Source organism: Sipha flava, unplaced genomic scaffold (genome assembly GCF_003268045.1).
Source record: "Sipha flava isolate LNK unplaced genomic scaffold, YSA_version1 227_pilon_pilon, whole genome shotgun sequence".
Lineage (NCBI taxonomy): Eukaryota > Metazoa > Arthropoda > Insecta > Hemiptera > Aphididae > Sipha > Sipha flava.
In genome coordinates, this window is record NW_020272863.1 from 522,508 (window position 1) to 541,711 (window position 19,204).

Consider the following 19,204-nt stretch of genomic DNA (forward strand, 5'->3'; position numbering starts at 1 on the left):
TATTCAAATAATTGATTGATTAGTCATCTAAAAATATTATTTATTTTCAAAAATATAAAACTCCCCGATATTTTTAACTCAAATAATTATATACAAAAATTATATACCGTTTAATACTTTCTAGTTTTTAGTCTGTATAAAATAGTTATGTACGTTAACAATTAATAAAATTAATTTTTACTTATTTAATCATAAACTTATTTAGCTATACAATTTAAATTAAGAAAAAAAACAAGAAATAATTTTCAACAAGAATAACATTACCCATCAGTAAACCGCAACTATAATTATCTTCATAGTGTTCGTGTATTTTGAACCTGTCACAAACAAACTCCCCTCTCATAAAAGTTTACCGCATCTATGGTTTTTTCTAGTAGTTATCCGGACCATGTCCCCGACTACCAGGTGTTGCATTGTCTGTTCTTGCACATAATCGGCTGCATTTTCCGTGAACATCCATTTCTTTCAATTGGATTTTGTTTCTATTGTCATCATCCAATCTGTTGAGATACATTATGAAGTCGGCGCTCTTACCTCGCAGCTCTTCTTTAGGATTTCTTTCAATGTTATGTGATGATTTGAGTTCGATTGTATATTCTAACCGCCGCTCAGCACTTTCTGATGTAGTAATTGTTATGAAATTAAACACAATAATATTGCACTTCAAATTTCGAATATATCTACTCGTTATATCTCGTTATTAAACAATAAGATGTAATTGTATTATTTTTTAAACCGTAATGATCTCTAGAATATTAACTCAACTAATCGACCGACATGTAGCTCATAATGCATAAAAAATATTCTGTATGAATGTGGTTTCACACCTCACATCATTAAAATAGTTCGTTCCATTATATAACTACTATTTTTACAACTATTCCTCTACATTTTCGTTAAAATTTTATAATAATCATTTTTAAAAATAATAGTTAAGTAATAAATAAAATCGCATAGATAATTTTGAAAAAAAATTACCTTTTTTATTTGGTTTTAATATACTGAAATTGAGTAGTACGTTAAAAATCGATTAGATTAGTTATAATAATCCATAGCAAATGAAATTCCAATGCTGGACTGTAAAACTGTATGGAACTAAAGAAGTTAGCTGGTAACAAAGAAGAGTAGACAACGCGATCCGACTACGAAACTACTCATAGGGTTGAATAAGAGAAAAAATATTAATATATAATTAATTTATAAATAAAATAGATGAGTTATAATGCTTCAAAAATTAATAATTTAATAGTGAATCATTCCATTCAACATAGTAAATAATTTTAAATTTAAAGAGTTCCATATAGAATTACACATCTAAAAATATTTATAATAAGACTACCTTAACTAAAAAAATTATGTTGACGTTATTTATCAAAAATCTTTAATTCAAATACAAGCTAAGACTTTACTTTTAATCGTAAAATGTACGTATCAATCGATGAGACCACGGATGTTAACGGTCACTATAGCCAATATTATTGTGAGCGTACATTTTAATTGCAAACATTTAGAAATAACCAATAGTACATCAATAGATCAATTTTTTGATAGAACTATGAAATTCATTTGGCCTCAAAGAATAGAGTACAATAATTATTTGTTACTAGTTTATGAAGTCGTACCATAAATGGTTAAGTTCGGATCAGCTATGCAAATACTTTTCCCAAAGATGTTTCATGAAACATACCTCTCTCTTTTTACATCGTATAACTGAGCGAATTCGCAGTGATTAAAAAAAAATAAAATAAATAAAAAAGTATTTCTTAAATGTTCAACAAGAATATAAATATTTAAAAATAAATCATCGAAATTATATATTTTGCGCGATGGGGGATGTGAGTTACTAAGACTCATATAAGACCATTAAATAAATTATCGAAAAATTTGATCTCAATTATTATTTGACTAAAAGTAGAGTTTAAAAAGTAATGGATGAATGTAGAGTTGAAGGCAATATAGTATTTATTAAATCAAATTTTTCATTTTTATCTAAAACTCCAATATCTCTAGAAGGAAAAGATAATTTATCTTATTAGGTTCCCATTACAAACACCGTATCAGATAAATTAGCTATTGCAGCATCAGTTCCAACATATAGGATATTTGAAAAAGTATTTGATAAAAGTGATGGATATAAAGGATTGTTCAGTATATTTAAGACCACTATTTTTTAAATTGTGTTGAATTAAACCGAGTTAATCACGTTGAATATCTAGGTATATATCATAATTTCTATTTTTCATTCAGTGATCATTAAATCAAAATATAGTATTCTCATTGCTATGCTTTATTAATCAAAGCTGTGATAATGTTGATAATAACTAGCCCTTAAGTCACTCTGCTGTGCTTTTGTTCGATCAGTTTTAGATTATAATTCAACAATTTGGTATCCTTAGTCTTTTAATCTAATTTAGTCTCACATAATATTCAAAATCGTGTTCTTAGACTTGTAAATTATAAATGTAATATTCATTGTCTTCCTCACACAATATATAAACCTTTAGTATTATGTTTATAACTTGACACTCTACAAGTTAGAAAAATAAAACAAGATATCTTATATCAGGCTATATTTACTGTCCAGAATTACTGTTATCAGAATTAAATTTTTCAGTTCCTGGTCAAAAAGCTTTCTAACCATATAGCTTTTTTTGTACTGTTCCAGCTTATATGGTCAAAACTTTCCTTTAATCATGTAACGTGTAAATAATTTTAATATTGATATTTTTGTATGTAACTAACTTTATTATTATTTTTAATTTATATCTTAATAATTTAATTACTTAAATCAATATTGTATGTGTATATTGTTATTTTGTTCCCACATTAGTATTGTAATTGGACTCGCCAATTTTTTATTAATATTCTATTTATATTAAATAAATAGAGGGTGGAACTGATTGACTTAATGGACTGAATACTATGACTATTATTGAAGTTACAGAAAACAATGACATGGTTAACTTTAAATACGCACCAGTAAACTCTGTAGACGAGAGGCAGTAATTTTTTTTTTTACAAAAACATTGTGTCAGATTGTCGAGATCACTTAATTAAAATCAAATTTATACTATGTAATAAATTCTAATACATAAAATACTGTACATTTAATTATGATAAATCTAATGTTTTTCTTTGTACACGTTTATTATGCATTAAATTTTAAGTACACATTTAAAAAAAACATAATTTATTTTAGATTAATACCAACGCTTTTTTTACATATATCTAATTAAAAATAGATATACATATATTTATTAAATTTTAAGGCTTATAATTGCATATTTTAAAATTTTAATAAAATTTTAGACTTTAGATATAGTAATGATTTATGCATATGTAATGAATGCAAAATAAAAATTATAAAATAGTATAAAGTATTGAATAGCTATCTAACTTAAATTGTAAATGTTATTTATCAATTTTACTATTGAGTACTGTTTACATTATATCTTTAAGATCTAATTACATTATTATTGTGTGATACGAGTACATAACACACTTTTTACAAAGTACAAAAGTTCTTTTTACGTTGTTAAAAAAAAAATACGTGACTGTTGTTTTTAAGTTAGTTACTAGTTGTTGTAAATTTATTTATTTAAGTGTAAAAAATACGTTGACTATGAGCAAAAGCAAACAACCAAAATAATGACATAATATTATTTAGTACGTTTATACATATGTATATTATCGGGATTTTAATTATAACACATTTTCACAGTTTCGAAAATATAATCAATCTCGTTGTATTAATAACAATTAATTAATAAATAATTTAAGATATAAAGATCATAAAAATCGAAAATACATTTTTTCCAAATTCACATATAGTTATATGTCTTGTTTAGAATAACTATATATTTAGTAAAACTATTTAATTTTTTATAAAATATTTTCTTTGAAACGCAAAAGATCACATATCTATTAGACCAACGTGATTTCCAATATTAAATAGTAACAACGGTTGAAAATAAAAATATATAGAATATATTATATACGCGTAATGACAGAACGATAATCTTTTTTTTATGTATGATTTTTGAATACTAATGACATAGACTTTGCATTCACATTCACATGGAATCAATCTTGATCTTCTAAAACTATACTTAATACTTATACTACTTTATACTCAACAACTTTTTTCAAACAATCCTCTGTTTTTATTAGTAGGAATATCATGTTTTTTACCATTGGCACAATTCAAGTAATTTATGTAATTAAATCAAAAACACAGATATTTGAAAGAATAATGCTTTCTCCATCTAGTTGTATTGGTGTATAGGCGTAGGTATATTTAGAATGATTGCCACTATTCATAAGTCCGATTATTTTTGTCTTTACTCTGAAACCTAAATTTCATTTTAAAATTTCTCGTTTTGGTTTCAAATATAATGGTTCTTTTTTTCTTAGGGTTAACTAATATATGACCCCAGTTATCTTCGAATGTATATTCGATTTTAATAGGGGTATTTCAATCATAAAAATGTTTATCATTGACTTCTACGTATTGGCTCATATTTCTTTCGATATTAATGCTTATGCAGGAGTAAAATTAATGTAGGTGATATAATGCAACACTGAAGTAAATAACTCTGAAGAATGATATTAAAACTAACAATATTTTCAAAATATAAATTTGTAGCAATTTTACCGTAGGGAATCGAATAACTGAAATATATTATTGTTTGCTTATACGTACTAGTAAATATCTGATGTTGCATGATAACCTAATATACATAAATCATAACGGCAATAGTCAACCTTATTTTAATTAAGTACAACAATAGTTAACAAAAATACGTATTCAGTTAAATACTTTGTTGGACGATAGCGAAGTTAAGTTTACATCCATGTTCATTGCAGCAATTTGCAACTTAAGGAATTGTTTCCCCGAAGGTGCGGAATCAGTTCCAAAGACCGTGTCTCCTTTATTTTTTTTTTTTAGACAAACTTAACCGAATTCCTATTGAATGTTAATGGAAATAATGAAATTTTTTAATTTTTTCAAAGAAACATTTTTTCAAATCACTCATATTTTTTTGAAAAAATTAAAAATTTCATTATGTCCATTAACATTCAATAAGAATTCGATTAAATTTCTTTCTCTCAAAAAAAAAAAAGAATGATTTTCTTCGTTATTTTCATCGTCATCTATTCTTAAATATAGATGATTTAAATAATTATTAAATTAAAAGAACAAATTCTGATAGCTTATCTTAAGAAATTTAGGTACTTGTTGAATTCTACATCGAAGGTTACATTAGTATTTATAATGAAAACACCACATAAATTGATAGTTGTAAGTTTGTATTTGTAGAATTGTAAAAATCTTTGGATAGATATCACTATTTATAATACACTAAGAGAAACAAGATCGGAATATATAACAATCGACAAGTGACGATTACTTTACATAAAACTAAATCTGTATACAATTCAATATGTGTGACATTAATAAATTATTTTTATGTTATGATGATCAATATAATTAAAACGTGATAGAATCGTGGAACATAAAGTTATTTTGCTTATTTTTTGAAAATTATACTCCAAGTATATAATATTAAGTATGTTTTATTTAACCATAATACTTGACATAAATTGTTTTACAATAAAGCTTGATTATATCGTTGTAACGAATAATAAAAATATTATAATTTCTAGCCAGATCTAATTGTGGTAAGCGCAAGTAGAATAGGAGCCCTTAGATTAGAAAACTATTGTCAGACAATACTGTCGGTTACGATATTCAATGAATATTTAATGATCAATAGAAACTATTAGTGTTCCTGACACTTTTATATACGAGTACATAATGATCAACGATACGATATAATTTTATAATATTTTTAAATAAAGTAATCATGGTACAAGGTACAAAAAAGTATAAAAAATAAAATCTAAAGTTGAATATGAAGTAAAATTAAATTCTCAAGGAATTACCCCCTTGTTCAGAATTTCATTTTCAAATCAGTCTGAACGAACTTTTTGACTGGAGAATATAACACACAAACCTTTAATGCTGAGATAAATACTAGACAAAAAAGCTAATTCCTACTTTTACTTCCAAACCACGTCCGTCTTGACTCAGATTGTTGTGAACCAATATTCAAAACGGTAAATGTGTTACATTATTAAAAGTATTTTAACATTATAACGGTACATTTCATTCTACGATAATATTGTATAATTGTTTAGATTATGTTGAAATAATTTATTTTTTCCATTTAGAAAAACATTATTTTCTTAGAAGTTTAATACTAATTGGTATAAAAATAATATAATTTTAAACGAATACTTAATACTCCTGTTTATTGATGATGTAGTGCCTATGATATTATACAGCTTATTAATTTTTTAATTTTTTTTTTAATTAATTGAGTAAAACGCAGCTAGTACGAAGTACGAAACTAATTATTATTCTACTATAGTTTAAGCGCAGAAAAAGGTTGAGACACTGGTGTCATATATTACATTTACGAATGTTATTAAATTAACTTTCCACAAAACTCGAGTCTGTTCGGCCAAATCGAGTTATATCTCACATATGAGCTTGTATTGTATGTACATAGTAACTGAAATGTAGTTAGGACAACGAATAGTTCACTTGTAATGCTAGGAATATTATTTTGGAATTTTTAATTTGTATCCCAAACATACCCTATATCGTCCTTTGGGGGTACACAAATTCCCGTGATTAAAAAATATGTATATATAAATACATTTAAAAAATTAAAAAAAAATTAAAAAAATAAACAAATATGTCCATTTTTGAAGCACCGAATTTATATTTCCCATGGGTAAGGGTTGTTATTGGTGTCAAAGAAAAGATAACATTTAACCATTTTTATAAATTCCGAAAAATACCACGAATCAAATTAATTTATTAATTCAATTTTTACTTTCTTAAAATCTTCCAGTAGTTTTTATACATATGAGAAGTATATAATTTATTGAATTTCAGTCGGATGTATTATCATAAAGTTTAAATGAACACAGAAAATATTATGGAGGTATTGCTTTTTTTGACAACAATGCGCGTCAAATGTGTCTGATTGCATTATTCTACCCGACAGCTATTCGCATTTCATTAGGATTACAAAGAAGATTTGGGAGCTGTAAATGAAATCAGAGAATCACAATATATTAAATTTAAAATTGTCTATAGAGATTATTTCTGGATTTGATTTCATCCATTAGCAATAAAACAACCAAAAACATCATTTGAGGTATATTTGAGGTTCATTAAATTAAAATATTATTAATTAAAATGAAATTATATTAATTAAAACGTAAAACGTTCATTGTCTATAGTAAGTTTATTCAAAATGTTGTTGCAAACGTATTATAATCAATAAAATAAATTTAATTCGGGACAGTTTTTGTCCAGAAATAAAAATTATTTTTATTGTTCTACTAGTAAAATTTATACAAGAAAATCGTATGCTTTAGGAAATTTAATTCGATTATAAGTAACAATGATTTTAAAATAAACCAAAGTTTTTAGCAATAATTATTCGAAAATTTAATTATTTTATTTACTTTTAATTTGATTAGTCATTTTTATCGAACAAACTTTATAAACTTTTACGTCATTAAAGGTGTATAATTATTTTAATTAGATATGCGATTGAAACATTTAAGAATGATTTAATTTATATTTTCATAGTAAATAAAATATTAAAATGCAAATTTTCTGTATAATATTTCTATTTGGGAAATAAAATAAAAACAATTCACTATGAAAATAGTCCCTGGACATAATAAATATTCACAACAAGAAAATGAATTGATTTGAGTTCAAAATAATTACTAATTAATACTGTATCGGTTCGAAAGTATAATGTATTTATTAGAGTTAAATGAAATTAAAATGATTGATGTTTATGATTACCAACTCAGTAAATATTATTAATGTATATAAATATATATAAATTATGTAGATAGCAACATCGATATAATTGCCTTTGCAATAAGTCACATCAAACATTAATTTAAAAGTGTATTAAATTTAAACAATAGTCAATATAATTCATATAACAATATTTGTATAATTTTTTTTTTTAATTTACAATGTTCTCTTTTAACATGGATTAATAACTTTTTATAATTCTACATGTTTAGAATAACTTAAAGTTGCATAACTTTTCAAGTAGCTGAATACTGTATCAGCTTTAATGAGTTATTTGTAAGGCATAATATACTAATAATTTGGAATGAAACTTCCGCCGTATCTATTCAATTTTAATAATATATTTCCATATTATTTTAACAGTTTAAACGTATAGATATGATAATAAAAAATATTTATTTTCTTACCTAATGTACCTTTGTAGAAAATCGAGAGGAGTGGAGATTTAAAACAAATGTGGACGACCCCAAATAGTTGGAGAAGTTATTTTCTTACCTTATTATTTTTTCATAATTGTATATGCTATGAATAAGTAAATATTACATTTATTATAGAAGTTACACATACTGAATAGATTTATTAAAAGCGCTTAAATCAAAATAAATAATACGTACGATTACATTACTTTTACTTAATCGATAAAACGATAAGCTGTAATTTTATTTTCCTCCGTTTAAAACTAACACCTAAATAAAAATACAAATTAACTATAAATTAATTATATTTATTTTTTTTTCATTAATTTATAGAAATGATTTTTATTTTAATTCAAAAAATAATAACTTTTGAAGTACTTATGACAGTATAATAAATTTTCGTTTACCTATTTACTAAAGGCATTTCGAAAAACAATTTCCATGCTCCAATGTATATTTATTCACACTTAGAGTTGCGATTAAGATTTATGTATAAATTGATTGTTTTTAAGAATCTCGGCGTAATTTATTAAAATATGAATAATTAGCAATTTAAATTTTAAAAACTTAAAAGTTGAACATAAGGCATAATTATGGCATTCTAAATATTAATAATAATTTAACTCGTAAGCATTCTGAACTACTGTGAAATCATATAAATCATAAAAGTATATAATTAATAGGTACTTATAAGAATATATATATATATATATATATACATTTACTTAAAATAAAAATAGCTTTTATAAGGAATTTATCATATTCTATTTTAGTAAAAAAAATATTCAACATTTCGACCAATAACCTTTATATAAAAAACATTTTTAAACATTCTAAATATATAATTAACAGTTCGGATTTTGGATGAAATAGGATAATATTATTTATCTCCCCAAAATATTGACTTGTCACTGAATACATATTAAGGTATTTCTCTTTTATCGTATATTCTTACCTATCACTTTATATAAAGTGATAAATAATGATTTAATTTTAAATGAATAATAAAACTACTGAATGAAATGTTATAATTTACAGAACGTATCAATATAAGAATATAAGAATGTATGAGATTTAAGTATTACAATTATTGACAAGTAATCAAAACCTGTAAGTTATCTTCGATGTTATTTTCAAAAAAAATCTAAAAAAATTAATTGATTCGGGTTTTTTTCTAAAAAAATATCTAACAGTCCTCTTAAAAAATAGCAATGCAATTGTATGTAAGTCATCACCCCAGGGACGTATTTAGACTTACTTCTAGGGGGGGGCGACTCAAATTTTTTCTTTAATTCAGGCTCAAAATTTATAAGTAAAATTTTTGGTAATATTTATATCAGGTTAATCCTTAATATTTGTGGTTTTTTTTTTTTTAATCTAATGCCGGATCCACTTAGAATGGTCTTTTGTGTAGTTCTTTTTTAACACCTATCTATGCTTTTAAAGTTTCGCTTGTGTTTTACCTAATTTTTCACTAAGTATGGACTGGGTCTTCAATCAAAATAATATATATTATTTATCATTTTATCATTATGGGACATATAAACGTTATAAGCAATTTAGTGTTTAACGCTATAAATAATTTAAACGTTATTCAATTTAAGCGTTTAAACGTTGTACAAATTTAACGTTTAAAAAATTTTCCGTTTACCGTTATTGACAATTAAATTAAAAGTTTAGCGTTTTGCGTTACTTAAATTAGTGTAAAATTTGAAACGTTTTCAAATGTAGTAATAGTATAAAATAAATCATAATTTTTGTTTCTTAATAAAATACTCATTACTTATATGAAAATTGTCTTGGTCTAAAAATTCTCGGGGGGGGGGGATTTCCCCCTCAAATACGCTACTGTATCGCCCTCTCTTGAATAAAACTACATCCGGGTCCACTGCTTAATTATCGGCTGCGTGATGTAAATGTATACGTTGTGTATTTATAACTAAAAGAGTCGCTCACATCAATCTATAGGTTCAACGGTAACAAATCTAAACTCCCTCCTTTCTATTACTTTCATTCCTATTTTTATATCCTGTTCTATCGTCATGAAACATTTCACTTCGTGCACCACAATTAATGTATTTATACAATCGTTTCGCGATGGAGTACACCAGGCGGTTCCCAAACGCTTCCAAATCGCAGTTTCTTTTTGAAGCTGAGATTATGTCATGATTTCTTAATTAACCGATAACCCCTCTTTTTTTGTTTTTGTGATAAAAATAAATAAAACTAGAGAAAATTGTAATAGATGACTCATACTAAGGGGAATTAGTGACATCCATTATTACACACAATGATAATATATATCTGGATTGGTGTAAAAATGGCCATTCCAATGTCAATATAAAAAAAAAATTTTAAATATTAAAATTGGCCAACTATTAATTCAAAAAAAAAGGCCAGTTTAAAAACTCAATTTAATCGAAATGTGACTTTGGCCCTTCTCACACCAAGCCACAGATTTATGTGTAGATATATATATATCATTCATCATATATTACCGTGTGAACACAGATTAGGTTAGGTCCACTCCCCCACGCTGCCATCACTGTACGGTACACGGTTACAACATGTACCTATAATATATATCCAATAATTATACGGCAAATAATGTTATTCATTGTGTGTGCATATAGGTTATGTATTCATGATTGTTTTCTCATATACGGTCGCGTTCATTTTTGTAATTATAATATTATCGCTCGTTATCGTTATGACAATATAATAATTAACTGTTGTAAATTATACTCAAACATGGCCGTACATTACGTTGCCCAACGGTTACATTATTACAATTATGGACGTAACATGTTGTGGATTTCTATAGGGTCTGCGACCACAATGATATTATCGTATTGATGTGTAATAGAATGTGTGCAATATACGATTTCACACAGTGTTGAGCTGATACTCATCCGCAAAGCAACACCAAATTTTACGTAAAGATATTTTACTAATGATAATTGGTTACCTATACCACGGCGACCGCGCACGTCATTATTGTCTCGTCTTTATAAATGCGCAAATCTCTCATACGATCAGGGCCGGCCCTAGTTTTTGCGGGGCCTCGGACAAAATAATTTTCAATGTTTTTTTTTTTTTTTAAATATGTACATATATTTGATATATTTTTTCCATGTTTTCATTATATATATTATTATTATTTTTCTTTTTACCCAGATATATTTAGTATGCATTTCAGTCTAGTTCATATATTTTTTATTTTTTTTTTTGTCTTCATACGAGACTTCTCAGTGAGACCCAGCGATCTTCATATACAAACAAAAAAAAAAAAAAAAAAATAATAAAAAACAAGAAAATTATTATTAGGTATTTTATTCTATTGGAATATAATAATTAATAATTAAAATCAAATATTCTTTACACTGTTTTATCGTGGAAAGTAAATATATAATATACATGATTAATTCTTTTTATCATAATATCATTAACAATTAAAATAAAGTAAAATAGAAATTATCATATTAAAACTTACCTAAACATTTTCTTTCTAGACTTTTTCGAAGCGAAGATGTCGATGAGATGTTTGTAGTCGATGGTGGACGATATTTCTTCTTCAATTGATATTAAAGCTAGTTCAGAAAGTTTGCCTTGGCCTAACCGATTGCGCAAATAAGTCTTTATTAATTTTAGCTTTGAAAAACTTCTTTCTGCACAAGCTGATGTCACATGAATAGTTAGCATTATTCTAAGAGCAATGGTTAGATTAGGAAATGATCCGTGAGTTGTTTTTAAAATATTAAGTGCCTGGAGCGTATTTGTATCTTCGTCAACTAAAGATCGAAAAATAATTAGTTCGGAAAATAAATCTAATCCATCTATATCTTTTAAATTATTATCTGTTAAAATTATTTGTAAATCTTTACAGTGTTTTAATATATTATCATTTTCCATTATTTTCAACTTGCCAATGCGATGTAAAAATCCAAAATTGTCCGAATAAGTCTTCAACTGATTAAAGCGTTTCTCAATCGACTGTATTGCATGGTCAAGAACGATGAAAATATAATTTGTACGAAACCGATCTTCATTATTTAACACAGGTTCGTCGACATTTTCATAATCGAATAATTTCGTCTTTTTTCTTACTCTTGGATTTTTGAAAGCAACTGCAATATCGGCATCTTCGGCTAATTTTTTAGCAGCAATTTTCGCAAAATTAAACCCATTTTCTCTATATTGATGCAAAAACTGTATAAGACTTTGAACAATTTTTACAAAAGTATTTATATTCGTATTATGATCTTGTAAACTTTTACTCGCAATATTTACTTCTGTTAAAATATCATACCAAATCACAAGACTCAATATAAATTTATAATTACCGATTTCATTTGATAGTGAAACAGTCTCACTTCGGGCCATCAAACCATTAGCTGTCTCAGAAACTTCTTCTAAAGCATTTAAAATATTTGAGAGTTGAAAACGTAAAGCTTTTACGCTATTTATACGGCTCTCCTACCTCATTTCTGACCATTGTTTAATCGTGATACTGTACAATGTTTTTTAATGATACTCCATCGATATGTTGATGCCGAAAATAATGTATAAACACGTCGAATTATACCAAAAAATGTAATGGCTATAGTTGAATTTTTAGCAGCATCACACAAGACTAAATTTAAATTATGGGCAGCGCAAGGAGTAAAAAATGCTCGAGGATTTATATTTAAGATTCGGGATTGAACTCCTTGATATTTTCCTGTCATGTTCAATCCGTTGTCATAAGCCTGACCTCGGCAATTTTCAATGTTTATTTTATATAATTTAATTTGTGTGATCAGAACTTCTGACAAATTTAAACCGGTAGTAGAATCGACCGTTACAAAATCTAAAAAATATTCTTGTATGGTAGGTGTACTGTATTCATTTTCTTCAATTTGATATTGCAATATATTGTACAACTAGAATGATATCGGTGTCGAAAATGTGTCACGATATCGACATTTTATCGAATTATTGATATCGTTGCCCATCACAAATAAATACTACAAAACATAAAACTTTAATTCTATGATATATATTTTTTTAATTAAACTATATATATATACCTAGCTCTCATGACCTAAGCGTGGGGCCCTAAAATTCGCGCGGGGCCTAGGACAAATGTCCCAGTTGACCTACCCAAGGGCCGGCCCTGCATACGATCTCCAATAATAACATCAGTTAATAAAATGTATCATATTATATTGTTATATTATTATATTATTATATTATCTTAGATACTATCCTATATTTTACATGTGATTATTATAATTTTAATAAAAAACAATAAGCCAAATCAATAATTTGTACTGGACAACGAGTTATTTGTAAAAAGTGTGGTCTATATATATTTATGGGATTTATACATAGGGTCAGTGGAACTCAGGGAGGATATACATAGGAAAAATAATACGTATATTATAGAATAAAAACTGGAAATATAAAAGTTACTGCAAAATAACAGTAAACTATCGCATTCTAAAAACAATTTTGAACACGGTGGATCCAGTACTATGTATGTAGTCAAAAGCCCGTTTATAATTTATTATATTTAATACTTATGTATATTTCTTAACAGTTTTGCTTTAATAGGAGTCATTCATTTTAGACGTAATTCAACGAAACATAATTCACATGGTTTTTAAATATTACTAGAATTAAATCGAATGTGACCTCATAGATTGATATATTGTAATAAGTAAACAGTTACATTTTTGAAACAAAAAAAAAAATAACATTTGAATAACCTTAAAATTATAAATAAAAAGTTAATATATTGATTAAAGAGTTCTATGGATTTATATAAGTTTATTAGATACATCTTAAACATAAAAAGCACAATAATAACATATATTTTTTACGTAAATTCGTTATTAAATGTTCACACTTTTCGAGAAATCAAAAAAAAAAAAAAAAAAATGTTATATAACGTTATATAACATTTTACAATAATTGTAATAATATAATTTTATAATTCATTGATATAAGTAATTATTACTTATATCAATGAATTATACTATATTCTATGTATAGGCATATTTTAAATGTTTATAAACAAACTATATTTTTAAAAACAAACACCAAGAAAATATTAATAATTTAAAGACAAAAATTTATTTTTAACTAAATATAAATTAGGAGGCATTGTCATTAGCATTATGACGTTGTAAATAATAAACATTATTTAAAACAAAATTTAACCATTAACGCGTTTAAGTAAGAAAATATTTGAAAAGATAAATTTTAGTTTGTGTATTGAACGATATTGACATTTTTGAGTCTAGTTATCCTCATTACGTCCTATTTGCCCCCCCCCCCCTGTTTGACTCTGATCGATTAACGTTGTACACAATACGAATTACTCATAAAAACTATTATTCATGGTTCACACAATATTCCCATACACGCGATAACCAATCGAGTCACGTAAAATAAAAATGTCGATAAATTCAACGACTCGACATCAAAACACTGCGTATTTTTATAATGCTTAGAAAGTTCCAGAGTATTATTTCCCAACGATAAATCTAAGTATGAAAAGTATATAATATAAGAAGTAAGTACAGTAGGTAAGTATCTTATATGTTATAAGTATCGTTACTTCTTGTTTAATGGATACATAAAGCATATAATATTTCACCGCAGATCTTAATAAAATATAGATACTTAACTTTTACAATCCACTTTCATGATCTCCTCTTTGGTTCGCCCGAAAATTCTACTAAAATTATCCACACCCCACAGCTTCAAGGTCATTTTTCTCACTCATGCATATTAAGGTTCAGCGAATGAAACTCTGTGAGCCGCGGAAAAATGTACCCACTCCTATTATTAATAATTTCATTTTCTTTCTGTGATGTAGTCATTACCACAAATGTTCTGTATTTAACCACTGCAGTAAGCAATAGATATCCCCGAAATGCATTTTTTCGTGACGTGGATGAAAGCGATGGAATAAAAACAAATCTATTATGGTAAAAATCCTAAAACTTGTTATGGCAGAGTACTTTAGCCTGAGTAAATAAATGTTCTATCAGTATAACACAATATATAATAATCCACCGTATGTTGGACTTAGTCTTATGAGGGCAAGATACAGATTATACTTATCGAAGACTACTTAAAACAAAATAAAGTGAAAATCCAAGGTCGGGTGAAACTCCGTGGTTAAATGATATAAGAGTGGTGAATGCTATTGATATGGTCTTTTAAACGTAAAGCCATTTCTATCAAAATAACGATTCCAAGATAAAGATCGGATGAATGTCTATATTTCTAAAAATAGTTGATATGGTAGAACCAAATGTCATAACAGAGGTTGAACTTTTAATGTTACTTTCTCATTTAATATTTATAAATCATTTTTGGATTTTCCAATATAAATATATTACTACAAAGAAAATCTTATGAAAAATCTTGTATTCTATTTTAATGTATAGAAATTGAGAATTTTAAGAATTTTTACTACAAAAATGTAACGGATTTTTATCGTTTTGTCGAAATGTAATGTACAAGTGTTCATGATTTTTGTTTTGAAATTAAATTCAATTTTTTTTCTTTGATTGGTAATAGATTACATGAATGAACTGCTAAATTTACAGGACTGTTTGCCAAATTAATATTATTTTATCAATATTTTTGAAAAAAAAACATGATCATTTCAATTTTCTAAAAATAGCTAAAAAAAAATCAACAAAATAATATACCATATATAAAGAATAATAAAAACATTCAGTGAAAATTTCAAATCTTAACGATTATTATTTTTTGAGTTACAATGAAAACAAAATTCGAGTTTGTCGGAAACTAGTATGCCATAAATGTATATACTGCCAATTTTTTTAAACTGTTTGGAAATTCGTAAAATTACTTCCTTCTAAGTACTAACTAAAACCAATTTCCTACCTTTAACTTTTTATATGTTGGTGATCGGGACAATCTTTCAAGTCAAAAACATGTACACAGACAAAAACAAACCACTTTATGGTATAACCACAGACTAAATGAAATCAAAATTGTCACTGATAAGATTATTCACAGGTAACACAAGGAAATTAAAAAATCGTTCGACTATTGTTATGGAACTCCAACAGTCTATATATTTCATATATTAAGTGGTTCAATAAACAATATGCATCAAAACAATGAAGTACGTTCAATATTTTTAATATAATTAGGTACCATAGAATAAATATGACAACTGATTCTTGTTTGCATCTACAAGTAACCATTCTGATATCATATATTCTATGGTATACCCAGCGGTCCTCAATCATTTCGAGACCGTGACCTATAATGTCCTATGTCATCAAAATGTTTAGCGACTATTTTATTATAATAATATTGAAAAGTAGTGATAAATTTATATGATTAATATTAATAATAATATTTATATAATAATTAATAAATTATTAACGGTTTTTTTATTGACAATCCTAAATTTTTATTAATTATAATTCGTGATATTTACAAAAAAACACCTTACTAATTATTATATATATTGACGACCATAAAAAAAATTGTTTGCGACCCCCAGTTTGAGAATCGCTGAAACGAGTAATGTATTGGTTATGCTATAACCAATATATAACTCGTTTTACTTAGAATCTAACATTGATTGAAATAAAACTTATCTATTTCTTCATTACAACATGTTAAAACGAAATTATAATAATTTATAATACTAATGAGTTAAAAATAAATGAACGACCAATGAACAATTGAACAATTTTATAATTTACTCGAATACATTCTGTATAATAATGATTCGTTGAATCAATTCCATTGATAATAAAACGTTTTTGATTTATCGTCATTAAAAGTTATTTTCATAATTAATTGTTTTACGTCATTAAAAAAATCTACGAGCTGTATCCGAGGCCATTTCACCCGCGCTTAGTCCAGCACAAAATTATCACCGGTGTAACGCGAACGCTTTAGCAAGCTCTTCCCCAGTGACTATTACACAAACGACATCTGCCGGACCGTTACAGGCGTATTGTGCGGTACTGAGAGCTATAGTCGCAGCTACGAACAAATAAAGCAATACTTATTTATTTTTCTAAGACAAAAAACATGAGTGTTTTAAATACAGTTATCAAAATATCGGTGAGTGCGAGTCTATCAAAAATTCCGCAATCACGCATAAAGTTAAACGCATTTCCAGACCGACTTTTTAACGTATCTATTCAGGTACCTACTTTACTCTTAGCTCGGGTCTGCTCGGAATAACATTTGATTTTTTATATCAATATTATTAACAAAAGGTCGATATATGTGACATTTCTACGAGTTACCACGTGTCAATGTACAACATAACACTTTATTCGATTACTGATGGCTTTTGCACGATCGAAACACTGTTGCGTTATTAATGTATAATAAATTACTTCCAGGGCGTGTTCCGCCTAATATGTATCCCTCGACAAAATACAATGTACGAATAATCAGAACATAACAGATTAAGGAAGAAGTTTCTAACCTAAATCTCACGGCATCCTTAGTTATTTTATAAAAATCCGGAGGCACGCTATATTTATATTCTATACTCAATATTAATATATTATATACTTATATTTTGTAATTTCGAAGCTATCGAAGCGATATCAATCAAACTGGTATGAAAATGAAAATAGATTGATCGCAGTATTACTAAAAATTATTTAAAATTCAATAGGTTTTACATTATAGTCTGTGCTATTTCTCAAAGGGTTTTATTTTTCATGAAAACGTTTTTTCCTAAAATATATATTTCAAATAATTTTTACAGCACCCTCAATTTAATTTCACGGTACCCCAGTTGGGAACGACTGGATTAAGGAGTGGCATTACAGGATAAAGGAAGTGGCGCCGCGCAAATGAGAAAAGTGTTGCAAACCTGCATCGAATCGAACACACCTTTATGATCAGTTTTAATAGCGCCTTTTTGTTCCAATGATCATCGGGTAAACAGAGCGTTGAACGTTCAGAATAACATCAATAAATATTTATGTACACATGTAAAAATACGTGAAACGGTTAATTTTAATTTTCAGGTCTTGTGCTGATTTATTTTTATTTGAACACAACGCAATTGTCGCAAACGCCGCTGTTTCTGCACGAGAATACTGAAATATACTCGATGTTTTATTTATACGTTCTACAGGAATCGTGACCGTAATAGTAATATCACATCACGTAATTGACGTCCCATATTTAAGCGTGTTGTGCACCTACCACACTGCTTCGCGCGCGCCCATCAAGTTAAGTTCGGATTCCCGTTACCAGATTAATATTTCATCGGGCCTCCACGTGTCACAATTCGCAGTCGTTGTCAGAGGCCGCCGCCGCCAACGTTGATTTTAATTCGATTGATAATAGCATTGATCAAGTATACGTATATACATATATTTAATCAATGATAATAGCGATAATATAGTGCTGTGTGTTTTCAATTATTTTCAATATTATAAACGGTTTATTTCTCGTTGGTTCTCACTCCGTTGACACCACCGTGTCGAAGTCGACCGACTGCAGTTATAAATTATTATATTATTTATATTATATTAGTTATTAAATTATAATAATAATCACATCGTCCATATACTGACCATATTACACCTTAAAATTTCCCTCCGCAAACCGTAAGTATCTAATGTAATTTTTACATCATACTAAAGGAACGGATCGAGTAATATATTGTACAACGTTAAATACATTTCATGATTCACTAAGCGAAAAACGAATCCGAGCACGCACATTATAGTTTCATAGCAACAATAATATTATTTTAACGAATCTTAATTGTTAAGAAGTCGTGAAAAATTGTTTGATTTGTGAAGCGAATAGTCGTGGACCGAGGCGAAATCCTGATATACATGTAAGACAATTG

At 26.9% G+C, this 19,204-nt stretch overlaps 1 protein-coding gene across 1 annotated transcript; it reads right to left on the reverse strand.

Annotated features, from left to right (window-relative positions):
* Positions 1-370: 370 nt before the first annotated feature.
* On the reverse strand, positions 371-13,058 carry LOC112683489. The gene is made up of 5 exons (XM_025554539.1): positions 12,917-13,058; positions 12,622-12,743; positions 12,258-12,540; positions 11,825-12,122; positions 371-680 (listed from the first exon to the last, which is right to left on the reverse strand). Exons 1-5 carry the CDS (start codon positions 13,056-13,058, stop codon positions 371-373), a joined length of 1,155 nt encoding a protein of 384 aa, XP_025410324.1.
* Positions 13,059-19,204: the final 6,146 nt, after the last annotated feature.